The 19,431-nt window shown below is 45.9% G+C and overlaps 1 protein-coding gene across 12 annotated transcripts in view; it reads right to left on the reverse strand.

Moving 5' to 3' along the window:
* LOC137420932 (fibroblast growth factor receptor 2) overlaps positions 1-19,431 on the reverse strand; it is a 129,325-nt gene that overhangs the window by 19,450 nt on the left and 90,444 nt on the right. For 9 of the 12 annotated variants that reach the window (XM_068106460.2, XM_078772169.1, XM_078772168.1 and 6 more), the window contains exons 7-11: positions 18,211-18,358; positions 15,753-15,818; positions 15,458-15,627; positions 2,601-2,724; positions 2,242-2,432 (exon numbers count right to left, since the gene is read on the reverse strand). In XM_068106460.2, the coding sequence (XP_067962561.2) occupies positions 2,242-2,432; positions 2,601-2,724; positions 15,458-15,627; positions 15,753-15,818; positions 18,211-18,358 (699 nt within the window). Of the gene's footprint in view, positions 1-821; positions 961-2,241; positions 2,433-2,600; positions 2,725-15,457; positions 15,628-15,752; positions 15,819-16,598; positions 18,178-18,210; positions 18,359-19,431 lie in introns of those variants that run through there. The other 3 variants (XM_078772167.1, XM_078772166.1, XM_068106461.2) reach the window with 2 other exon arrangements.

Consider the following 19,431-nt stretch of genomic DNA (forward strand, 5'->3'; position numbering starts at 1 on the left):
AACTTGGTGAAGTTTCGTGAAGATCGGTTGAAAATTGTGACCTGTAGGCCGGTGACAAACAAACAAACAGACAGAATAACAAACGCAACCGACCAATATACTTGCAAAATCAAAGATTTTGCAAGTAACAAAGCTTTAAGCAGACAATGTACAAACATTTCAGACAATTTATTTATGTTTACTTTTGTTATATTCTCAGACTCAAGATCTACTAGACTATCAGAGAATTTCTTGTGATAAAGATGCATGTTGTAGCTTAAGCAAGTCACCAAAGACCTGACCAATGTTCTGTTACAGGAGCAGAACATTGGACTGAAGTTTTGAGTTTATCACAGTTTAGGCCAGATGGTTTTGAATATTTGTTGGGTGAAACTGCGTCACACAAAATAATTCATCTAATTCCAAACCAGAAGGAACTGCTCATCTGCATCAAAACGCTTTATCTGGAGGAATGGCTTTAGTGGAGCTTTATGTACAAAATACAGGAAAGACAAAAGGAATGAGAAACATGACAAAAATGGAAAACAAATAAAAGACAACAATATAAATGCTTTATAAGAGGACATTTAATCCTGACACAGATGACTAATTAACAAAGTGGCAGACACATCAGGCAGCAACACCAGACAATAATATGATGGCAAACCCATGAGGTTGTTCGTAATTTCTATGACCAATCCTATTGCAATCCTATATCAAGGATGAGGCTTAAACGCTTGCTTGCTTGTCTTCACCTATCAAGTCCCGCCACCATGGCAAGCGTTCTGTGTCCGATCGGCCTTGCTTTCAAAGAAGCGTCTAAGGCAGCGTAGGCGATTTACCTGGTAAGACGGCCAGCCAAGCTGATTGATTGGCCTGGCCTATGTAATTGGACACCTTACAAACATACTCGCCAACGTCGGCCGCCGTCACATTGGAAAGATGCAGAACTTGCATGCTGGGACTGTGCACGCCTGAGCGCTGGAACACATCGAGGAGCAAGCTGCCATCAGAGCTTGCATGCCACTCCCCAGTTAATCCGCGCCACCATCTTGTTTTGACGTGACTTCCAATCTTAGCTTTTAATAGTTACTATACTAAAGCAATTTTCTAACTGTTTCAAAAAGTAACATTTGGGGAAAAAAAAATCTACATAGAGAATAATCACCACAACCATTACCATTTGTGTTCTTCTTCCATGCTTCTTCTTCATCACCACAAGGCTAGCTGGGTACTTGGATGCTACATAAAAACGTTATACATCTCCTCCAAAACAAATGGCTCTCATGTAATCCAGGAAAGACTACATTCTAGGTGACAACTCATGAGCTTGGGGTGGATCGAAAGATTTAGTAGCACACAGCAACGCAGTCTGTCTACTCAACAAGGACACAAATCAACATCATCTTTCATACATACATGTATATATATATATATATATATATATATATATATATATATATATATATATATATATACATACACACACACACACACACACACACAGTATATTGATGTTTAATATTCAATAAACTCCAAAACGATGACTATCTACATCGGGTTCAAAGTCTAGTGCAAGAAACTTCAAGGAAATAGACCAAATTGTAACGTAAACAGTCTGACCCCCTAAGCTAAACACACCATAATAAACAATCATTTGTTTCCTTTGGCAGCAGGGAAAGTCCAAACTGTCATTACATAGTTCCTGTCGGCCTGCTGGGGTTAATACACCCCAACCTAAAGGTGCGTGCACATTTCACACACACATGAATGGTTAGCACATTGTGAGACTCAACAACAGATGCACATGTCGTTTTAAAATATATATTCTCGAACAAGTGCTGCTGACTTTTGCAGAGAGAGGAGAATGATATAATTTGTTCAAAAATTCAGACATTTCAAGATGCTTGTTGATCAGTATGCCATTGCAACTCATCAAAATAAGCTATATTTGCCGCATTAATGTGTCAAAACAAATAAACAGGCAATAACTCTACCAACCACGGCACTCATGGACAAAAATTACAGTAAGCAGCAAATACGTTTTTCATCAGACATGGTGCGGCTAACATGGATGCATGCCAAGTGCCTTGGTGTTTTCTTAAACCCTATTTGGAAAGGGCAAATGGCTACAGACTAAACGGACGTGGTTTGAAGGATGTCTGGGAGGAACGGAGGCAGAAGGGAGGGGAGGAGCAAGAGTAGGGAACTTGGGCGAGGGGAAAAAAGCATGTGGAGATGGCAATAGCCAACTTGCCTCACCTGAAGAACCTGCACATAAGGAAGCCCTTCAGGGCTGTACCGACTCCCGTTCACTTCCAAGTGCTTCAACCACTGGATGTGTGGCTGTGCATCACTGTAAACTTTGCAGTGGAACTCCACATCGGAACCTACAACCACGGTCCGATTGGCTGGCAGGCCTGCTTGCAGAATGGGTCGGTGCTGAGAGCGTTCTGCAAGGAAAGAAGGTGGGAAGAGATAGAGAAAGAAAGATGGAGGTTCCTTATCTGTGCAGCAATATAAACTTTTGTCCTATTTCTTCCACGTCAGTTTGAAATGTTTATCTCAGACCGATTCTACTCTCCCAAATGCCATGTAGCACAGCCCTTTCAAAAACCCACCGACAACATCCAGCTGGTACGTGTGACGAATGGACCCATATTGGTTCTCCACTACACAAGTGTAGTTGCCCTCATCGGAGAGAACGACACCCTCCATCACCAAGCTCCAGTGCTGGTTGCGCAGCTGAGGAGAGCACACAGGGATAAGAAAATGTGTGGCCTGAACAAGAGTGCTTGTAAGTTGATGAATGGCTGTTATGGAACTGCTAATCCAGCCACGAGCCGACGTCTTTATATACACCTGCCCATAATAGTGTTGACAATGAAAAGGTACTGCCATCCATGGTGAAAATGTTTTACTTTCCCCTAGTGTCTTTAACTAGAGGAGCTTGGGCATGTATTACTTGCAGGATAAGGACAATAAGATACATTGGATCATTCAAAACTGGGCATCAGCATTACAAGCTGAGTGCTCCAATGGGAGCATCAAACAGGCCAAACTCAACAAAGATGGTGGAAACACCATCATCAAAACAAATTCAAAATATTTCTGGGAACAAGTCTTTTTTAAAATCTGGTTCACAAACCAGGTTTATTTGAACTCAACAAAGAAAATACTAACAAGCTGTGCTACCCAGTATGACACAAGATAACAAGAGACAGGTCCCACAAAACAAGAACTAACATTATGGAGGATATTGAGGCATCGGAGGAGACCGTTGAGCTCATCAAACCTGCGCTTTATATATCCACACCCCTACTAACTTAATCCATCAATTAAATGTAGTACTAACCCTAATCCTGTTCTTACTATTCCCTCCACATCCATTTTATGCTCAAGATATATTTGGGTCTTTAATTTTCCACAACCAAAATGCAGCTGGGACAGCTGGCTTTATGTCCCCGCCCGAGGGTTGACGTGACATCAGAAGGGCACTTTGTAAGTTAAATCCAACGTTGTTGGGGATCGATCCCAGATATAAAAAGCTTTGCTAGACTAGGGGAGACAATTGACTTTTATGATGACCCAGCCATGAGGGGTCATCTTGTTTATATGAATGTTTGAATAAACAAGTTTGATTTTCATGCATTCAGCTGTGCTCAAGTATAACATTTTACCTGACATGACCTCTGACATCGAACTATTATAATCAGTTCATCTTTGCATCATAATATTGTTGTGGATATGAGAATGTTTTTTTATTTTGTTGTTGTGGTAAAATGTTGTTGTAAAAGGTTGTTGTAAAATATCACCCCTCCTCCCTCCGTTTGTGGTTGTATAAAGGTCAAAGGGCGTTTCCGTAGTTAGTCCATAAAACATACATGCAGGACACGATATATCCTTTCTTTTGACAGTTATATCCTTATTATGTGTATTAGCGTAAGGCTGTGTCTTCCATTAATTGAAATACTCCATTGCACCAGTGAAAGAGAATAGATCCCCTTTCCTTCCCATCCCCAAAATCTCCATCCCATATTACCTCCGATCCAATTGCCGCCATTGACCACGAGGCAGGGTTGGGGGAAGGAAGGCGTTTCCCCACCTCGTCAGAGAGGGGAGGAGTGAACCAGCCCCGCTCGACCAACCATGAGCCAGGGGTTTGGCTACAGAGGGCGGAGGAAGAGCGGCCGGGGAGGTTCGCAAAGGTTGAGGGGCGGGGGCCTATATAACCCAAGGCAGGGGTGTGGCCAGGAGAGATGCGTTTTTACAGAGGAGAGCAGAAGACAGAAAGGCCTGGAGTTGGACTTTGAGTTGGTCTGAGTTGGTTGGGAGTCGGTCGTCAAGTGCAGAGTGGTGAAGAGTCAGTCAGTAGAGGTGGTGGTCAAGTGGTTGCGTTGGTTGCGGTGAGGAGTCGGTGGTAAAGAGTGAGGGACCAAGAAAGAAAGAGTCCTGAAGCACGAGAGGAAGTTGTTGGACTGGGTGGGACTAAGGAAGGAGAGAGAACCCGTCACACCAATCCCCCAAGCTCCGCGTTGGCTCCACCAAGCTCCGCGTTGGCTCCACCAAGCGTTCAGCTCCACCAAGCTCCGCGTTGGCTCCACCAAGCGTTCAGCTCCACCAAGCTCCGCGTTGGCTCCACCAAGCGTTCAGCTCCACCAAGCTCCGCGTTGGCTCCACCAAGCGTTCACCTCCAGCCATCCACCTCCTGCAATTCCCCGCGTGAGTCCGTCTTTTGTTTGTTCTGTCCTGGGTTAATTAAGTCTGTATAAGCTAGTATTTTCCCTGTGTCACCTGCGTCTTATGTGTTGTAAATAAACCTTGATTGCTTTCTTTTTGCTTGTGTGTAAATAGCCAATAAATTCAGTCGTATTTCCAAACCTTTCTTTGCCTTCTTTTTCCTCTTTGCATTCGTCGCCTTTGTCTTTTCCCTATTGGGCAGCTACGGTGCGATACGGCCAAAGTTCGGGTGGAATCGGGTGAGTTTTGTTAGGTCGCGGTCTTACACCACCGCTCGGTCTATAACATCTAACCGCGATCTATAACAATTGGTGTCGAGGAGTGGAATTCGAACCCGGGACTAAATTAGTTAGGCCCAAATTTTGGGAGGGAAAATCGATTCGGAGCGCGTTTCCCGCGCGAAATTATAACGGCGAAATTTCAATTTGTTTTACGAAAATAAAAAATAAAAACCGAATTTTGAAAGTCGCGCTATGGCGGATCAAGACAGCTGGGGTCCGGTAAAGGAGAGTGAGGTAGGGTCGATCCAGGACCAAAATGAGGGACAGGAGGAGAGCGAAGCAGTGAGGGCGGCAGGTTCGCAAAATAGCGCCGTCACGCACGAAGAAGCGGGCGCGCAAAATGGCGCCTCGCTGGTCACCGTGCCCGCGACCGAAGTAGCGCCGCTGGGAAGATTGGAACTTTTTTTTATACAAATGACGGCCCTTATGGAAAAGAATAGTGAGCGATTGGAAAACCAAATGGGGGTAATGGGAAACCAAATGGGGGTAATGAGGGACGAAGCGAGGGGTACCAGTGAGAAGTTAGACAATAATTTTGAGGAGTTAGACAAGAAAATTGGGAAGTTAGACAATAATTTTGAGGAGTTAGACAACGGGATAAAAGAAGTAAAGAATGGGTTAACGGGGGTAGAAAACAGAATGGCCGCTCAAGAGAATCAGATAGAGGGAGTGAAACATGGGTTAACGGGGGTAGAAAACAGAATGGCCGCTCAAGAGAATCAAATGGAAGGGATGCAAAAAGGGTTAGAGGGGTTAGAAAACACCATGGAAGGCAAATTGAGGGACATGAGGGACCAAGCGGAAAGGGAAGTTAACCAAATGGGGCAGCAGATAGAGGGGGTCAGAATGGGGGTAGAAACCAAACTGGATGCTCACAGGGAGGAAATGGAGCAGATGAGGGTGGCATCTGGGCAGGAGATGCAAGTGATGGGAGAGGAGATCAGAAGAGGAGTGAGTGAGGAGGTCGGAGGAGTGCGCGAGGAGGTGAGGCACTGTGAGGAGCACATGGAAAAGGAGGTGAGAAAGGGGACTGTAAAGTTACAAGGGGGCATAGAGGTCCTGACGCAGGAGGTGGAACAGCTGACGGAGGGACAAAAAGGACTAACGGAGCAGGTTCAAAGGAACACTGCGGTATTAGGAGGGTTGAAAGCGACACAAAACGACATAAAAAACGACTTGATAGCGACAAAGAGGGAATGTCAGATGGTACGTGAGGGACTGACAACGAGGTTGGACGAGGTGATAGAGGTAATGGAGACGAAGGACCGGCAGGTGAGGACGCACCTGGAAACGGTCAAGGTAGCCTTAGAGGACGAGCTGGAGGAGACGTACCGGGGAATAAAAGAGGTGAAGCACAAATTAGAAGAAGTGGAAGAAGGGATGAGTGAAATTAAGAAGCGACGGAGAGGGGATAAGAAGGAGATAAAGGAGGAGATAAAAGAATTGGTCCAAAGTCTGTGTTTGGATCGTGATGATGTGCTCATTAACCGGATGAGGGATTCGCAGGTGATGGAGGAGAAGCGAAGAGGAAGAGGACCCGGTGTAAGTGGTGACCAATATGGTCGTGCGTATGATGCGCCAGGGGATTTAATAAGCTTGGGGGTCGAGATGGACCCGGGTGTTCGTGAGAGGCCGTTGGTGAAGTGTGCGACAGGTCTGGTGTGCGAAAGAGGAGGTGTGCAAGAAAGTCCGACTCTGGGGTGTGTGAGGAAAAAGTGCGTGCCAAGGAGTGAGTGTGCTGGCGAGAGTGAGTCGGTCGTAGCGTGTGTGCGAGGGAGCACGTGGAAGCGCGGTGTGGTGAGTGTTACAGAGGGTGTGACGGGAGAGTGTGCGCAAGAGTGTGCGCGAGAAAGGTGTGTGACGGACAGGTGCATGAGGAAAGAGTGCGCTGTCAGAAGTAAGGAAGAGTGTCCACCTGTGGTGAGTGTTACAGAGGGTGTAACGGGAGAGTGTGCGCGAGAAAGGTGTGTGACGGACAGGTGCATGAGGAAAGAGTGTGCTGTCAGAAGTAAGGAAGAGTGTCCACCTGTGGTGAGTGTTACAGAGGGTGTAACGGGAGAGTGTGCGCGAGGAAGGTGTGTGACGGACAGGTGCATGGGGAAAGAGTGCGCTGTCAAAGGCAAGGAAGAATGCACACCTGTGGTGAGTGTTACAGAGGGTGTGACGGGAGAGTGTGCGCGAGGAAGGTGTGTGACGGACAGGTGCATGGGGAAAGAGTGCGCTGGCAAAGGCAAGGAAGAATGCACAGCTGTGGTGAGTGTTACAGAGGGTGTAACGGGAGAGTGTGCGCGAGAAAGGTGTGTGACGGACAGGTGCATGAGGAAAGAGTGTGCTGTCAAGAGTAAGGGTGAGTGCGCTGTCAGGAATGGAGGTGAAAGTAGTGAGAGTGACATGGAGCGTGAGTTAGTTGTGACAGGTGAGCGAGGATGTACACCTGGGATGGAAGGATGCACACCTGGAATGGTAGAGCGTGAGTGGGAATGCACGCTGGAGTTGGTGGTGAGGCACGTGGTTGGGTGTGCGAATGAGGGCACACCTGTGATTGTCACAGAGGAGGTGACCGAGGAGGGGGCGCGAAGAGGTGTATTGGTGAGGTGTGCTACCAACGAGTGTGTGCCAAAGTGTTCGGTGGTCAAGTGTGTGACCAAGGCTGTGAGTGGAATGAGGGTACCTGGATGTGTAAGGAAAGGTACGAGGAGCATGGGGACGGCTGGATGTGTGAGCAAGGAACGGGCTGCGGGGTGTAAGCATGCAGGTGAAGCATCGACATTAAACGGGTTAGAGGTTAGGTCGACTTTTAGCCGAATCGGGCCCTCGGTGCGTGCTGGGCCTCGCTTTGAACGGCCGCGTCCTTGCTCCACTAGGCGGAGCGGGCGGCCCGATAGAAAGGGTCGTCATGGCGACCACTTTTTGGTGAGACGTGCCGGCAGGTCTAGATCGGGGCATTGGATGGCTCCACGCCGAGGTGGTGTGTGGGATCTCGGCACGGGTAAGCCCCCGTCCCTGCACCGAGTGCCGGACGTATCCAGCCGCTGGCACAAAACAACCAGCATCCATTGCTTGGCTTTATGAAGCCGGGCTTTGGACAGGGATTGGCGTACCGAGAGGTATTAGTGAGTCGACTGGGTGATGAGGTTAGTGTTTTGGACCCAAAATTGGAGAAAAACAAAATTTGATGATTGGCAAGGGATTGGCAGTAGTGATTGGCAGATGATGGGTAGTGATTGGCAAATTTTTGATTTGTTGAAATTTGACGTGCAAAATTGATAGTGAGAGACCCCCGATGTGGTGGGATGGCAAATCCACCATCCCTCACAGGGGGGGCAAAGGAGCAATAGTTTATGGGGTGTATGGCAGTGAAAACTAGCCCGGGCGGGTTAGGATATTGTGTGTAGGGATCTAGAGAAGATGACATTAGGTGACGTTAAGGTTAGTTAGTGACTGATACCTGTAGTGGGGACGCAGGTAGATTAGTGTGGATTATAATGACGAGGGAGCGCAATAGTTTAAAGGGACGACTGGGAAGCGCAAGTTTCAGAAGGGAGTAGTTAGCTGAGATGATGCTGTGTGTGTGAGAATTGAACAGGTGTGATTGCACAGGTGTGCAACTGGACAGGTGTGTGGAGCAGTGTATGAGTAGTGAGTGTTGTGGATCAGCGCGAATGCGCTTGGGGAGAGAAGGGTGCAGGCGGCACCAGGTGTGAGAGCACAGGTGTGCAGGTACAGGTGTGTGGAGAGAGTTGGAGTGAGTGGTACGGAGTGGTGTGCATGGTGCGAAGGTGTGGATGGGGGAAGAGTGGACCCCTTTCACGAGTACCCGGGGCGGGTAGTGTAAGTGTTAGGTAGAGGGTGCAGGTAAATTGTGGTTGGATATTGGCATTTGTGGTGCGGTTGCAGAATGGTGTTGTGAATGGGTGCATTAGTGTTGTGGAAATGGCTGGGCGTGTAGCCTGTTAGTGTGTGTAGTTGGTTGGGCACTCCACCACTGTGAGGATGTCGGCCAGGTGGGGCCGCAGGTGGGCTCTGGGAGCCGGTAGTTGTGAGTGGGTGCCTGAGGATCCCGGGTGTGGATCGGGCAGCCCAGTGCCAGAGAGGGCACGGAGTGGGGAGAGAGCCAGAGGGCCTTCCCCTGGTAGTTAGGTTAGGGTAAGGAGCAGGTAAGCTCGGAGGCAACTGCAGTGGTGGAGGTGTGCAGGTGGGTAGACCCACTGGGAGAGGTACACGTCGCAGCCCAGAAATTGTACGAGGGCACCGGGAGATGAATCGGGGGAGTGAGACCCCAAATTGAAGAGCACCACAGTTTGGCCAATGGGAATTGGTTTTTAGAACCCATAGCGTAAGAGGGCCAATGGTTTGGCCGGAGAAAGACCCCGGGTAGTGTAAAGTTGTTAAAGTCATTTAGGAGATAGTTAGGATTGATGAACCTGTCGCACCATACGCAGCCACTTGCCTGTGGTGATGATGATGACTCCACACCTGTGTTTTCTTTGTTTTGTGCAGGAAATGAAATTGCTGTGGATTTGTGAGACGCATCACGACGTGGATGAGACATTGGGGTGATTCCATCTCTCCCTCCCTAGGAGGGACTGATGATGAATTGGTAATGGCAAATTTTGATGTTGAGTTGAAAATGGCAAATTTTGATGAGAGTTGAAAATGGCAAATTTGATTGGTTAGGAGGGAGAGAAGACGAATTTGGTTTATGGGAGGAACGGGGAAGACAGTAGGGATGTTTGTTGATTTGTAAAGTAGATGTTTATGAGTAGTGTTGTGTTGTGTGGATACAGTAAGGGGTAAGGGAGGGGCCATGTAGGTTACCTGGTGGGGGGGGGCGTACGATAGGAACGTACCTGTCTCACCTGGTTCCCATGTGCCCCCAGTGTGCATCACCTTACATTGCGTGCACTTTTGCGCCCTTACCACCTTACTCACTTGTTTCTTCTTTTGTCTCCCACCTCCGAGGATCTGGCTTTGGGGTAGAGAGAGAGGAGAGAGAGGTGCTGGCTGCGCAGTTGTGGGCCTGCACTTTCGCTGTTTGCTGCCGGGATCGATACACCATATGGACCGCAATGTTTGTGGCCACCCACAATGGACCGCAGTTCGTTTGCGGCCAAGCACCACCCGGGGATGGACCTATGGGTCAACGTGGCACCTATGCCATACAGGTGAACCACTTTTAGTTACCACCAAGTGCACCACAAGAAGAGCAAGAGACACCTGCAGGGTTAGGGGTTGTCGAATTTATTTTTATTCCAATGAACAATGGTGACTGCACCGATTGGTGGTGGGGTGGTGCTGTTGATGCTCGGGAAGGGTGCTCTGCACGTTATTAAAGGCCGTCGGCCACAGAGCACTCGTGGGTTGGTGTATCGATGTTGGCAAGCGCGCTCTCTCTATGCATAACATCTGCATGTGTTCCTCCAAAAACAGGTCCTGGATCGTAGTGTAAATAGCAGCATAGTCTTGTAAATAATGCTCCCTACCGGCTGTATGTTTAGTTTGAGGATTCTTTCCGGATTCGGTTAACTGTGGGCGTAAGTCTGTTAGGCAGGGTGCAATGGAGCAGCGGGACACATTTATTTATGTTTTAAAACTGTCGCACTCAGGGTCAGGCTAAAAGTAGAGGGAACTACACCTACATGCCACACTAAGGTAAAAGTAATAGGCCCGGGACGTGCCTAAGGGGAGGAGGGTGCAGTGTTGTGGATATGAGAATGTTTTTTTATTTTGTTGTTGTGGTAAAATGTTGTTGTAAAAGGTTGTTGTAAAATATCACCCCTCCTCCCTCCGTTTGTGGTTGTATAAAGGTCAAAGGGCGTTTCCGTAGTTAGTCCATAAAACATACATGCAGGACACGATATATCCTTTCTTTTGACAGTTATATCCTTATTATGTGTATTAGCGTAAGGCTGTGTCTTCCATTAATTGAAATACTCCATTGCACCAGTGAAAGAGAATAGATCCCCTTTCCTTCCCATCCCCAAAATCTCCATCCCATATTACCTCCGATCCAATTGCCGCCATTGACCACGAGGCAGGGTTGGGGGAAGGAAGGCGTTTCCCCACCTCGTCAGAGAGGGGAGGAGTGAACCAGCCCCGCTCGACCAACCATGAGCCAGGGGTTTGGCTACAGAGGGCGGAGGAAGAGCGGCCGGGGAGGTTCGCAAAGGTTGAGGGGCGGGGGCCTATATAACCCAAGGCAGGGGTGTGGCCAGGAGAGATGCGTTTTTACAGAGGAGAGCAGAAGACAGAAAGGCCTGGAGTTGGACTTTGAGTTGGTCTGAGTTGGTTGGGAGTCGGTCGTCAAGTGCAGAGTGGTGAAGAGTCAGTCAGTAGAGGTGGTGGTCAAGTGGTTGCGTTGGTTGCGGTGAGGAGTCGGTGGTAAAGAGTGAGGGACCAAGAAAGAAAGAGTCCTGAAGCACGAGAGGAAGTTGTTGGACTGGGTGGGACTAAGGAAGGAGAGAGAACCCGTCACACCAATCCCCCAAGCTCCGCGTTGGCTCCACCAAGCTCCGCGTTGGCTCCACCAAGCGTTCAGCTCCACCAAGCTCCGCGTTGGCTCCACCAAGCGTTCAGCTCCACCAAGCTCCGCGTTGGCTCCACCAAGCGTTCAGCTCCACCAAGCTCCGCGTTGGCTCCACCAAGCGTTCACCTCCAGCCATCCACCTCCTGCAATTCCCCGCGTGAGTCCGTCTTTTGTTTGTTCTGTCCTGGGTTAATTAAGTCTGTATAAGCTAGTATTTTCCCTGTGTCACCTGCGTCTTATGTGTTGTAAATAAACCTTGATTGCTTTCTTTTTGCTTGTGTGTAAATAGCCAATAAATTCAGTCGTATTTCCAAACCTTTCTTTGCCTTCTTTTTCCTCTTTGCATTCGTCGCCTTTGTCTTTTCCCCATTGGGCAGCTACGGTGCGATACGGCCAAAGTTCGGGTGGAATCGGGTGAGTTTTGTTAGGTCGCGGTCTTACACCACCGCTCGGTCTATAACATCTAACCGCGATCTATAACAATATATACTTATACCAAGTTTGGTCAAAATCCCATCACTAGTTCACAAATTAGCGCAGTAACAGAATTTTTACCGAACAGGGCTTCTGACCTTTGAACTCTTGACCCCCATAATCGAATCAGTCTATCTTTATATCATTATACATGCTTGTACCAAGTTTAACTTGGTTCCCTTCAGCTGTTCTAAAGTTATCGCAGTAACGAAAACCTATCACGCACGGATGGACGGATGGATAACCCCAAAACATAATGCCTCCGGCGACTTAGTCGGCAGAGGCATAAAAAATAATACACACAAGATAAGGTCAAGCTGACACAACATGCATGCCTCACGGAATGGGTCATCAGTCGAAGGAAAACATGATTGCCAATTCGGCCTTTGAACCTCAATAAGGTTCCGGATAGGGCAGACCAGTAGCATCAAGACCAACCCAGTCATGACAATGCTCAAGAAACATTAAACTAATAGAACCCCACAACATCCCTCACATACATGCGAAGCTTGATTAAAAATTAATGTACATTATGGAAAACTAGAAAACATTATGGAGAAATACATTTTAAAATGATAACTTACCCAGCTGCAATTTTGGCAGTTATATTGTGTGGCAGACATAAACTCTAGGTCAGGACCAAAGCAGCCATTTTGCCATGAGTGAAAATTTTGTTGAATCACCATAGCAGAAAAAGAGGTCACAATAAATGTAAATATTAAAAGAAGAAAGGAAAAGTACAGAAAAGGAAGAATTGCATGAAAGGAAGTACTACTCAATCAATCTTACAACAAACAGGATAGAGCAGATCAATGAACGTCATGTGACGTCATTCATAACCCACAGACCTCCTCAGGCCCTTGGTCCCAGCTATGGCACATTGCTTGTGTTTTCTTCCCTTCACAACCATCTTCTGGTCACATGATAAAGCAAAGAGTGAGAAGGAGCAAGTGCAGCATGTTTCTCCAATAGAGTGGTTATTATTTTGTACTCCAACTTGCAGGTTCAAGAGATTTTGATGACATAAAAAGTCAACAAAACCGAAATTACAATAAGTTCTGGGTTCCTTCGTGGCCAGACGCCAGCTTCTGTGCTCTGAGAGTACCTGATTTGGAATTGTCTTGTTTCACATGATGTGTGGTGTGACCTTGATACCTCTTCGACTGAAGGTGGACGGAGGTTATGTTTTCACTCCTGTCTGTTTGTTTGTGAACAGGATATCTCAAAACGTTGTTGACAAATTAGGCCGAAATTTGGTGCAGAGGTTAGGTATGTGACAAGGACGAAATGATGAAAGTTTGGTGAAGATCCAGATGCGGATACTATACTTTTAAAAGTCATTCTTCACCATTGAGAGATAGGGCCAAAAACAATATATACGAGTGTGTGTGTGTGTGTGTGTATATATATATATATATATATATATATATATATATATATATATATATATAGTATAATACGTCCATTTTACCGTTCTCCAACCTGTAGTTTTGTCTTAAAAACTTAACGTTTCGTCCAGCAACCCGGCGTGCACTGGGCCTCCCACTAGCCTTTATCAAGAGTAATTCCGTTGTTTACCTCCTCCCAGATATACCTGGGGGAAGCGGGTGGGCCTATTCTATCAACCACTCACAAAGCTGTGTTGCGAGACCTCGTGACCATTGACCCATGACAGGCTTGTGTTTTGTGCATGTTTGAGCGGTGTATTGTGTTTGTGTTATCCTTGTCGCCTGTGTCGGTTATGTCCCACTTTGTCCTTGTCCTCCTCCCAGCATCGGTGTATTTATGGTGTATTTATGAATGAGAGGACAAGGACAGTAAAGTCAGAATTGTGTAAATTAGCATGGACCATGTGACGCGAAGAAGCCCACCTCGCTGTAACTAAGTAGGGAATCTGTACAGAATAAGATCGTATATGTGTCTCCTTACAAGGGGTGGAGCTATGCTAATTAAGCTATGCTTCCTAATTAAGCTATTAAGCTATTATTAAGCTATTAAGCTATTATTAAGCTATTAAGCTAATTAAGCTATTAAGCTATGCTTCCCCAACTCTGTCTGTGCTCTGTCCCCCAAATACTCCTACAGGTCATACAAGATCTGCCAGCAACCCTTTTCTGGTGAAATTTCCAAAATCAAAACTCTCTATTCACCTTCACTCTTTCATTCCTCTTTTCTCCCACCTCTGGGACAAACTCCCCCCCCCCCCTCTCTTCAATCCCACTCCTCCCTCCAGATCTTTAAAACAGCTGTTCACCACCATCTCTTATCTTTCCCCCATCCAAAACCTTGATCTTTTTTACCCCCGTTAATTCACCCCAGATCCACTTTTTTGAAATACCGACTTCTTTCCTGGAAGTCCGAGCAGTGTCCAGGTGTTTTGCACCTCTCCCACCCCCCTTTCCTATGCCTCCTCCCCCGAAGCCCTATCCCTCCCACAGATCTCCTGATGTTCCTGCTCTCAAAATGTTGTACTTGTGTGCTCCCCTCTCTCTCCCCATCTTGTCTCCCGCTCCATTTATCATTTGTTTTACGTGTCAGTTTGTCTTTTTGTGACCAATGTTAGCTCTAACACGAGCCATGATCTTGAATACAAAAGAAAAAAACAAACAAATAAGCATTCTTTCCAGAGTTTGAATGATGGCGTAACAATAATGATAATCCACCAACTCTTACTTTAAATTTCCTGATTAAGCCAGTGTAAATTAATAAATTTCATGGTGTCTTCAAGGTGCGTAATGATCGATACTTTGCGCATGCACACACACGTGCACACACACACACACACACACACACACAAACACACACATACATATACAAACACACACACACGCGCACACACACACACACACACACACACACACACACACACACACACACACACGCTAACGGAGGTGGATACTTGAGACCTAGTAGATCTCCGTTCCATTTCCTGAGGCCCACCCTCGATTGAAGAAGGAGAAAACTGATTGAATCAATGAAACTCTAGTTATTAACCTTCTTTCTTCATCAGCTTTCATCTGACATCTCACTCGCCTATGTTGGAGGGTGGATGACGTCACCTTTGGGGGTTGCTGTCAAGGTCAAGGCCTCTCCCAAAATTCCTGTCATTGGTCATTTATTATTCATGGAAGCCCAACAGAAGATTTGAGAGGGATTTTACACTTGCAGTCTTTCACATAAATAAATGTCATTTTTCTTGCCTCATATGTTTTATTGGGGGGTTAAAACTACACTTCTGGCCCAGCAGCAATGTATATGTTAGATGCCAGAGAGTGTTCCCATACGTCTATGAGGTCAAACCTTTTGCCGTCTTTCACATGAATAAATCGGCTGGGCTCCCGGTCTAACAGACATGACATAGAGATAGATGCACGTTTGAATAGTTATATCAGGAAGGTTGAAAACAAGATTCCAATGCAAGTCCACAGTGGAGGTTTGAGGACAAACTTAGTCTCACCTTTGTGCCTTCGATGCGATCCTCATGGTGGAACCTGTGCCCGTTTTTGAGCCAGCGGATGCTTGGTAGTGGAGATCCTGTAGCCGGGCATCGGAATCGCACTGTGTTTCCGGCAGGTACAGCATGTAGTCGTTTATCCATTCTGTCCATGTGTGTCCAGCGAGGAGGCTCTGTTGGTGGCATCAACATTTAAAGAGCAAGCATTCCTTGGCCCTTTTGGATATCCAAAAAACCTACGTCAGAAATATAAGATGAGTGAGTCAGTGAAAAAAGTAGACCAGAGATATCAACTTACCACCCACGGATAAATGATCATCTGAAGGGGTTTCACTGATGCTTGGATTATGAGTCATTGGTGGATCTGTACAACACGGGATGAATGTCTTACATGGGGTAGGGGTGGGAGGGGAGACCTTTCCTAGTGAGAGGGCCAAGACCTTTCCTAGACGAGGGCTGTAACGGCTATTTTTAAACTTGCTGTGGGCTGGTTGTATGAATAGTGATGTGTTAGTAATTTAAACAACACATATGCAGATAAGTGATGAGACTAATCATTCTGTTTAATCTTTACTACAGATACAACTAGAGCAATGCGACTGTGTCGCCAATATGCTTCTGCATAGTCCAACAATGGGTAGATGCCATCGTTCACTGTCCTAAAAAGAATCAAGTTTGATTTAAATCCCTTCAGCTGTTTTCAAGTATCACATTTTCACCAGCCATGACAGGTTTCACATCGTTCGGTGAAGCAGTTTCAGAGAAGGGATTTAAAAAAAAATATCGGCTTTCAAGCTAAGTCATAATACTGTTACGGACCGCGGATAAGGATGTTGTTTGCCGAGCGGATGGCACCGCGGCTGCACAGTTACCCCGACTAACCCGATTCCCGAACGTTGGCCGGATCGCGCCACAGATATTCAATAAGGAAAAGACAAAAGCGACACAGATGTGAAGAAGAAGAAGAAGACGAAATGGTTGGAAATACTACTAAATTTATTCTTACTATTTACACGCTCAAAGTAACCAAGGAAGAAGGAAAGATAAGAAAATAATTTACAGAAGAATCAGAGACACAGTGCAAATTCCTAGCTTACTTACAGTCTTAATTAACCCAAGGACAGAACAAACAAAACAAACTCACGGACACAAGAAGGATGGAAAGGCAGGAGGTGGATGGCTGGAGGGAAAGGAAGGTCCAAGGATGCTGCAGCACGATCGGCACGTTTGGCAGCCGCCGTTCCTTCGCGGCCCCGCTCAAAACTGCCGTCCAGGCCCCAAGCTGCGGTTACTGAAGCTGCTGTTGTTGAAGCTGCTGTGTTGCTGCGTGGACGTTGCGTGCTTTCTCCAGGCTTCTTGCTGTTAACTCCTTTTTTTGGTCCAACTTTGGCGAGCAAGGCGACGAATAGCAGGCTTTGTGCTTCCCTGGATATCCTTCTGCAGTACCTTGCGCGCACGCTTTTATAGCGCCTCCGGCGATCAAGCCGCCGGCCTTTTGGAAACGCCCACCGGTCAGCTCGCCTCGGCCCTGATTGGTGGGCACAGGCCCTCTGACCCCGAGCTGAGCACATGCTTAATGGCGGCTATTGGGGTGAAATCAGCAACCCACCGCTGTAACAAACCTGTGTCCCGTGCAGTTGGCAATGGAGGCTTGGAGGGGATGTAATTGGCAATCGAGACTTGGCAATGAAAGTTTTTGGGAGTGGGAATGGGGAATGAAAGGAATCTACTCTATTTCACTTGGTGCAATGGAGTGTCATCTTAATGGAAGACAAGGCCTTACCCTAATACACATAATAAAGATATAACTATCAACCAGGGGGAAATCTATGATTGGCTGACGTGATTGTTTATGACCTAATTATGGGACGCCCTTTGACCTTTATACATAACTGGAGTAAGGAGGGTCCAGAATAAAGCAATATTTCACAACAATTTACTATACAATACAACACAATAAAAAAAACACAATCCTCATATCCGCAACAATACTAATAGCAATATTTTAAAGTAACTTGCCTAATGTGACTTCTTAGATTGCTTCCTTTTGACGAGAGTAGCCGTGTTGGGTGTAATACATATTGTTTTCGAGTTCTGGGATAATTTTACATGATTTGTTGCATCATACTCTTAATAGAGTAGCCTGGTGTTGGCTTAGCGGTTAGGGTGCCAGCTTGGGATTCTAGGATTCTGGGTTCGAATCCCGGTCGATCGCTGAATTAACGCCAGGGGGGTTGACTGAGCCTGTCATCCTTCAGAGGTCGGCAAATTGAGTACCAGTTCACTGGTAATTCCCTGTGTGTCGCAAGAGGCGACTAACAAGGTTGGCGGCAGGAAGGGCATCCGGCTATAAAACATTGCTTCAAAAAGGGGACCACGATGCCCAAAATAGGCCAACCCCTGCTCTGTGGGGAAAATGGCCTCTAAAGGTGGTTCTTCTTCTTCTTCATACTCTTCATAGAGTGTTGGTGCTGTCGATGCAGTTGGTTTGAATGGATGCACTAAATAAAACAAAATAATAGCTACAAAAGATATAATAATAGCTTTAGTGATTATAGCTGTGTAGTGTTGAACAAAATATCACCACACGGGCTAGTTCAATCTGACCCGCAAACCAGAGGTTCCCCTATGTCTAATTTACACAATACACATGATGGCGATTAAGCAAAAAAAATGTAACGGTAATCCATGTTTTCAAAATTATAAGGCCTTGGAATGTAAGCATCCCAACAATATTTAATTCAGATCTGACATACCGGTGAGAACAGTCAACCAGGCTGAGTTGTAACTAAATCCAGCGGTATTGCGAGCAAGGCACATGTATTTTCCTGCATTGACTGGGCTCACATTGGACAGTCGCAGTAGCTGCATGTCTCCATTATCAGATGTTAGGCCAGCAGCCTCCTAAGGAGAAAAGGGGGTGGGCACATTGTGATGGGGATAGGGCTGGATGTAATTTTATATTATGAAACATATAGGTGGCGCATTAAATAGCCCAAAAGCTGCATTATATATATATATATATATATATATATATATATATATATATATATATATATATATATATATATATATATATATATATATATATATATATATGTGTGTGTGTGTGTGTGTGTGTGTGTTATACTTTTTCTTGGAATAAAGGATTACCACATAATGCGGGATTTACCAAAACACTAAATACGTGAGTCATAGATCAACCATATGAGACAAGTATTGTTGAGTAAAATGAATTTTGAAATCAAAGTTCTATCAAACCATACCGAGAACTGCTGGTGTGACATTTCCAAAATTAAAATTTTAAACCAGTACAATGGGTGGGCAGACATGTTTTAATGAGAACTACAATGGCACTCTTCGACGTCGCGACGTCGACCAATATGCCTCCGCCCACATTATTACATCATTGTGCATACTTGTACTAAATTTGATTTAAATCCCTCAAGCTGTTCTCAAGTACCATATTTTACTTGACATGATCTCTAACCTTTGACACCAAACTCTAATCAGTTCATTTTTGCATCATAATATGTACTTATACCAAGTTCGGTCAAAATCCCATCACTGGTTCCTTTGACCTATTGACCCCATAATCTAATCTCTTTATCGTTGCATCATCACACATACTTGTACCAAGTTTGACTTAGTTCCCTTCAGCCTTTCTTAAGTTATTGCTCTTAAGTTATCGTGGTAATGAAAACCTATTACAGACTCTGATCTTTGACCTCTTGACCCCAAAATCAAACCAATTCAGCTTTGCATCATAATACATACTTGTACCAACTTTGTTCAGAATTCTATCGCTGGTTCACAAGTTACCGTGGTAAAGGCTTAAGTTTTTTTTTTTAAACTTTAAGCAGTTTATCTTTACATCATAGTACGTACTTGATCTAAGTTTGATTTAAATCCCTTCAGCCATTCTCAAGTTATCGTGATAACGAGAACCTATCATAGACGCATGGACGGTCGGATGC

This window comes from Myxine glutinosa, chromosome 2 (genome assembly GCF_964187855.1).
Source record: "Myxine glutinosa chromosome 2, kmMyxGlut1.1, whole genome shotgun sequence".
Taxonomy (NCBI): Eukaryota; Metazoa; Chordata; class Myxini; order Myxiniformes; family Myxinidae; genus Myxine; species Myxine glutinosa.